This window comes from Orcinus orca, chromosome 13, assembly GCF_937001465.1.
Source record: "Orcinus orca chromosome 13, mOrcOrc1.1, whole genome shotgun sequence".
In the NCBI taxonomy this organism is placed as follows: Eukaryota; Metazoa; Chordata; class Mammalia; order Artiodactyla; family Delphinidae; genus Orcinus; species Orcinus orca.
Window position 1 is genome coordinate 25027602 of NC_064571.1, and position 6000 is coordinate 25033601.

Consider the following 6000-nt stretch of genomic DNA (forward strand, 5'->3'; position numbering starts at 1 on the left):
TGAGAAAGAGAGGATGTGCTGGTGGTCTCACCTGTCTCACCCTCTTGCCAGGTGGTTAAGATGATGATTATTGTTGTATGCACCTTTGCCATCTGCTGGCTGCCCTTCCACGTCTTCTTCCTCCTGCCTTACATCAACCCTGATCTCTACCTGGAGAAGTTTATTCAGCAGGTTTACCTGGCCATCATGTGGCTGGCCATGAGCTCTACAATGTACAACCCCATCATCTACTGCTGCCTCAATGACAGGTAAGAACCCCATCCCCCATACTCTCTCCAGGACAAGAAACTAATCATCACACTGTTCAATCCCTGCGGACTGAACCATGCGATGATTAGTTCTCTGTAGTCTTTACCACGCCCTCTTGTCTCACAGCTGGCTTTCCTCATTTAGGTTGGCTACTTGGGAACTACAAAGACAAATGGTCTTCTTGTCACCATGCAGGAATATGAGCCCTGAGGAGACTTTTTTTTCTTTTCCAAGATGAACCAGAAATCCATGTTTTTATGTGAAATCTTCTGACTTTTAAACACTCGTTACTAAGTCAGTAGTAGAGGGTGGGGCGCAGGGGCAGATAAAAGAAACCTCTGTGATTAATATATATAAAGCAGGTTGCAAGCTGGATCAAGTTCATGAATTTCTCAATCTGCTCTATGGATTCCATGCACAGAGGGTTGTCCATGCAGACAGAGAGAAAGAGAATCAGAGAGAGAGAGAGAGGAGTCAGAGAGTGAATGAGTCAGAGAGTGATAGTGAGAGAGAGAACAAGAGAGAAAGAGAGAGATTGATGCCCCTAGAATAATTATCCACCACATGGCATCTTTTCCCTTCTCTGGTCTCTCATTTTCTTCTTCCCATCCCATCATAAAATCTGGGCAGCTTTGTCCAGTTTCTTCCAGCACTTCCAGCAGGACAGGGTAAGCAAAAAGAAGTCAGAGCCTCAAAGGCCTGATTCTGCCTTTACTTGGCCACAGGGGCCAGGAGAGCCTTCCCTGAAGTGGAAGCCAACCTCAGACAAGTAAGAGAAGGGAGAGCCATCTAGAATGGTGTTCAGTAATAGGGAATTCACCACTGTGTGCAGAGTCCCCAAGAGGCAGCTGGTATGCCATGGTGGCAGCTCACTCATCTGGAGCACCATCTCAGCCTCTGTGAAAAAGGAGGCAGGAGAAGGAGGGGGAAGGAAAAAAGGCTTGTCACATTTATAGCCAACAGTTATCAGCCTATAACGTGACTTCTCTGAATGAGACACTCAGGTGCTATGAATTTGGGGACAGATATCCCCTGGGACTTGTCCAAATGGTCTTGCTTGTCTAACTCATGGATTTATCTTTCTTCTAGGAGCCTCACAACATACCTAAACACTTCTAAGTTTAATCTCCCAAAAGCTGATTCTGAAGGGACATGATTGGCAGAAAGTCAGTGGGCTACTTGAAGGAAAGGACTGAGTCTTGACACAGTATTGTGCATATAGTAAACACTTGGTGAATGTTTTTACTGATGTTGAATTGACCCAAAATCAGCTGACCCTGAACCAGTGGAGGCAGTATATTTCAACAGCCACCCTAAGTACAGACATGCATTTCACATGAACTTGGGTTCTAGTCCTGGATTTGACCTTGATCACTGACCTTTGAATCTTTTTGCCCTTAGCATCTTCAGCTGTCAATTAATTAAAAAAATTAATAACACAGTGTCTCATTTGGGTATGTCCACGTATTAAAGAGCTACCACAATGATGGGAACACCTCTGAAAGCAGGCCATACTCAAGGATTACCTCTCCTTCTACTCTCTCTTCAGGTTCCGTCTGGGCTTCAAGCAAGCCTTTCGGTGCTGCCCTTTCATCAGTGCTGGTGACTATGAGGGGCTCGAAATGAAATCCACTAGGTACCTCCAGACGCAGGGCAGTGTGTATAAAGTCAGCCGCCTGGAGACCACTGTCTCCACAGTGGTGGGGGCCCATGAGGAAGACCTGGAGGAAGGCCCCAAGGCCATGCCCTCATCCCTGGACAAGACCTCCAATGACTCCCCTCGCAGCGACTCTAAGACCACGACGGAGAACTTCAGCTTCTACTCCAACATGCTCTCCTAGACTATGGGGCGTTCAGTAGGCGCAGTCACCTTTGTGTTTGTCTTGCTTCATTTCATGCATGGATAAATCCTCAATATAGAGACCATAAGAAACGCTTTTGCGGCTTGTGAAAAGGTCAGAATAGTTTAGGAAAAACATTCTATTCTGGAGTCAAAAACCTGCATTCTTCTATGTCTTTGCCACCCACATGCTGTGTGACCCAAAACAAATCATCGAACTTCTCTGAGCCTGTACAATGGGAAGGTTAGGCTCGATTTTCTCTACAATCCATTCCAAGATTCTAGAATTAACTTTAATTGCATGTTGGCACTCATTTCAGGGTAATTCCTGCAATGCAGCAAAAGATCCAACTGATCTGTTTGCCTAAGGCTGCTATCTTATTTCAATAAAGGTGTTCTCAGTCTTGCTTAGATTATTTCCCTTTAGCTGGTGGCTCATACTGCATCAGCCTCTCCTTGATAAGGTGAACAAAAGGAGGAACCACATAAAATCTGAATGAAAGATGTAACACTCTCTTCTAAGGACCCATGAAAAGAAGGCATACTTCTGCCCCTTTTTGGCATCTCAATATCTCAGTGCAGTATGGGATTGAGAGCCTCAAGTTTATCTGTATTATGTCCCCAGTGACTGTCCTGAGCAATCAATGCTGATAGAATATGTCCACTGATACTAGCTAATGTCTGTTATGAACCAAGACTCAGGAGAACTGTGCAATACTTAATCTATCTGATCCTCTCTTTCCTTATTTGTAAAACTATGAGCTGAACTACATCATCTAGGTGTCCTTTTGAATGTTAACATTCATTGGTTCAATGATTGTATGAGTCTTTTTTTGTTGTTCAACCAAAAATTTGTAGTCTCAGGAAGAATAGAAGCAGTAAGTCCAGCGAATTAATACCTAGAGATGTAGCAACTGCTAAGACCATGTATCAGTATCCATATATGACATTCTCTGATTTATCCTAAAACTGTGAGCACTTTCCTTCTCCTGAAGATTTTGGCCTTTGACAGAGCAGAGGACTTCGTGTCAAATCCTACATCTCTCTATAAGGATTTAACAGGCTAAGTCTCCCAGCTGGAGAATGCCACCAGGGAAGAAAAACATGTAGGCTCCCTGCTCTGGACTTTTGGGTATCTTAGGGCAGGGGCACTCACCTAGATTTTTAGCTTTATACTAGCATAAGGCATGAGTTCAGTGACTGAGGAGGCTGCACCCTGCAACAACACTTGTGGGAAGAGGCCACCTTGCATCTTCCCTTTAGACTCTCTGAATCTCCCCTTCCTGCCACCAGCTTTGCTGGCCTCCTGTCTAAAAGAGGTGGGATGATCAATCAACCTTACAGAAGAGTCAGTTGACAGAGAGTCTGAACTTAAAGCTTCGTGTCCTGACAGTTTGGGGGTTATAGCAGGTGAGTGTGCAGTTTCTTTCTGTCTCCCAGATCTGTGCTTTGTACAGATGTGGCTGAAAGCAGAAACCTCATGTAACTACCATAAATGCCTTCTTTGTGGTTTGAAGAATGCATGGACATATTCTGCATCCATCATGTTGAGGGAGAACTGTGCTGCACATAGGTTTACAGCCGTTACCAGCTGTGCTGGCCCTAACCCTACCAGGGCATTGACAGGCCAGGAAGAAGTTATATAGCAACAGTATAAGCCAGAAAGATATCCTCCAAAGCAGCATGAGAAGGATTAAATAAACTAAGAAAACCAACTCAGTGCAAATATATGAATGGAAAACATAATTTAGGGGCAACAAAAGTCAGTGCCCAAAGCATTAGTCTTACTTCTGATAAAGAATCATACCATGTATGGATTATTCACTTCAGAGGGATGTAAAGAACTGGCATGATTATGAGAAGTACCTAAGAAGAAAGTGTTAATGAGTAGGGGACATCCCCTCTATGGAAGAGGTTAGAGTTGAATTCAACAAGGTTTATGGAGCACTTGCTCTGGACTTGGCCCTGAGCTGGGGATGCACAGCTCCTTCTGTTCTTGAGGAGCCTACCAACAGGCCATTGTTAACTCACCAGTCTTAGTGGGTCTAGGCTGCCCAGCAGGCATGGAGGAAGTTGAGAAGCAGATTTTCCACAGGATTCTAAAGACCCACACTCAACATGGGTAATCGGGCCAAAGACCTTAAGATAGCCTTTTGCAATGAGAGCTCTCTGAGATAATTCCAAAGAGAGCACCAGCCAATCCAGGGGAACTGAAGGGGTGTGTTTGGACAGCATCATCACTGCACATAATAGGAGTGTACAGTTTCAAATATGGCAGAACGTTTCCTCTGAGAGAGCCCAGCAAGTCTTCCTCTAACTCACTCTCCAACACCCGTTTAACTTATAAAATTGTTGTCTCCTCCCATGTGTGAGAAACACCATGATCTGCACTGTGCATTGGTCTCATTCTTATAGAAATCTGTCATCCTGTGTTATCTCCTAAGTGTTTTTCCTTGATATTCTGTTCAGCAGTAATAGAATGTAAGGCATCATGGGGCTATCACTGTTATGTTACTTCTAAAATGTGGGATCCAGTTGCTGTCAATGAGCTATTTGTATTGTGCTGATTCCTCCTCATTCTTTCACAGAGAGAAGCTGATGTATATAATGGACTCACAGTAGTACCATAGCAACTGAGGGTTGGGGAGGGACACTATATGGCAAGAACTAAAGGATAGGGGTCCTTGTCTTCCTCACCTCCCACTGGAGTGCTAAGACATACTGGAATGTCCTTTCTCTTGGAAGGACTGAGTGGAACCCTTGGAAAAGGGGACTTGGGAGCTAACCTTATTGACCTGGTTTCAGGAAGAATCATGTAAGTGGAGAGGGGTATTTCTTGAAGTTTCTATGTTTTCCAACCTGAGATCATAGAAAGAATCTCCATATAGAAATAAAGTATGTTTTTAACTGTCTCATGCCTCTGTCTCATCTCCAGGGAAACTAAGCAACCTACAAGACACTGAATGGGGTGGTACTATGAATCTTAATAAATTGCAAAGACCAAAGAATGGAACCCAACACCCAGAAAACTCCTAACTCTGTGACAAAATGGGTTGGCAAGATGTGGGAACTGTTTCCAGGTGGGAATCTGGGAAGGTAATATGGGATTGTATGAAGTGACCAACAGTGTCACCTATGAGTAGAGCTGTGTCAGTTCAAGTCCTCCTAGAAGCAGACACCAAGACAGAGTCAGAAGTGCAAGAGATTTATTGAGGGAACACTTGGGAAAGATAAGGGGTGAGGAAGGTAAGCAGGGGAGGCCTTGAGACCACTATGCAGATCTGACACCTGTGAAAAAAGGGGGAGGGTAAGATTGGGCAGGAGGAGCTTCCATATGAGGAGCAGCCTTGAGAAAGTCTCAGCTGGCCCACCAGTGTGCAAAGGGTGCCCAGAGAAAAGCCCCAGCAGGCAGAAATGGCCAGGCCTGGTACCCTCAACATGCTGGGTCACTGACTGGGAGCTCTCCTGGGAGAGGGTGGTCTGCTCTTGAACACTGTGGTGGTCCCTGAAATCACAGCAGCTGGAGGCAGGCAGCTGATGGCACACCCACTGCAGGGCCTCTCCTGAAGGGAGATCTGTAACATCACTTCCACAGCTTCCACCAGAGCTTTGGTCCAGCCCCCTCTGTTTGAAAACACATATCAGGAAACCCTTGGCAGTATTAGAAACTTCAATGGTTCATCTCTGTAAGCCCAGCAAACCTGAACGGAAGCCCAGGAAGTAGGGGCCACCCTGCACCACCTCACCCCTCAGGCATGCATCCTCAAAAGAGTGATCAGCAGCTGTCAGCAAACTTGCAATGACAAAGATTGTAAAGCTTACAAGAGGGAGTTTGGGTTTTTTTTTTTAACATCTTTATTGGAGTATAATTGCTTTACAATGGTGTGTTAGTTTCTGCTTTATAACAAAGT

General features: G+C 44.9%; 1 protein-coding gene across 1 annotated transcript in view; it reads left to right on the plus strand.

Moving 5' to 3' along the window:
* TACR1 (tachykinin receptor 1) overlaps positions 1–4965 on the plus strand; it is a 98818-nt gene extending 93853 nt beyond the window's left edge. Inside the window, exons 4-5 of the mRNA XM_004277124.3 lie at positions 52–248; positions 1799–4965. Of these exons, the coding sequence (XP_004277172.1) occupies positions 52–248; positions 1799–2090 (489 nt within the window). The 3' untranslated portion in view covers positions 2091–4965. The remainder of the gene's footprint in view (positions 1–51; positions 249–1798) is intronic.
* Positions 4966–6000: the final 1035 nt, after the last annotated feature.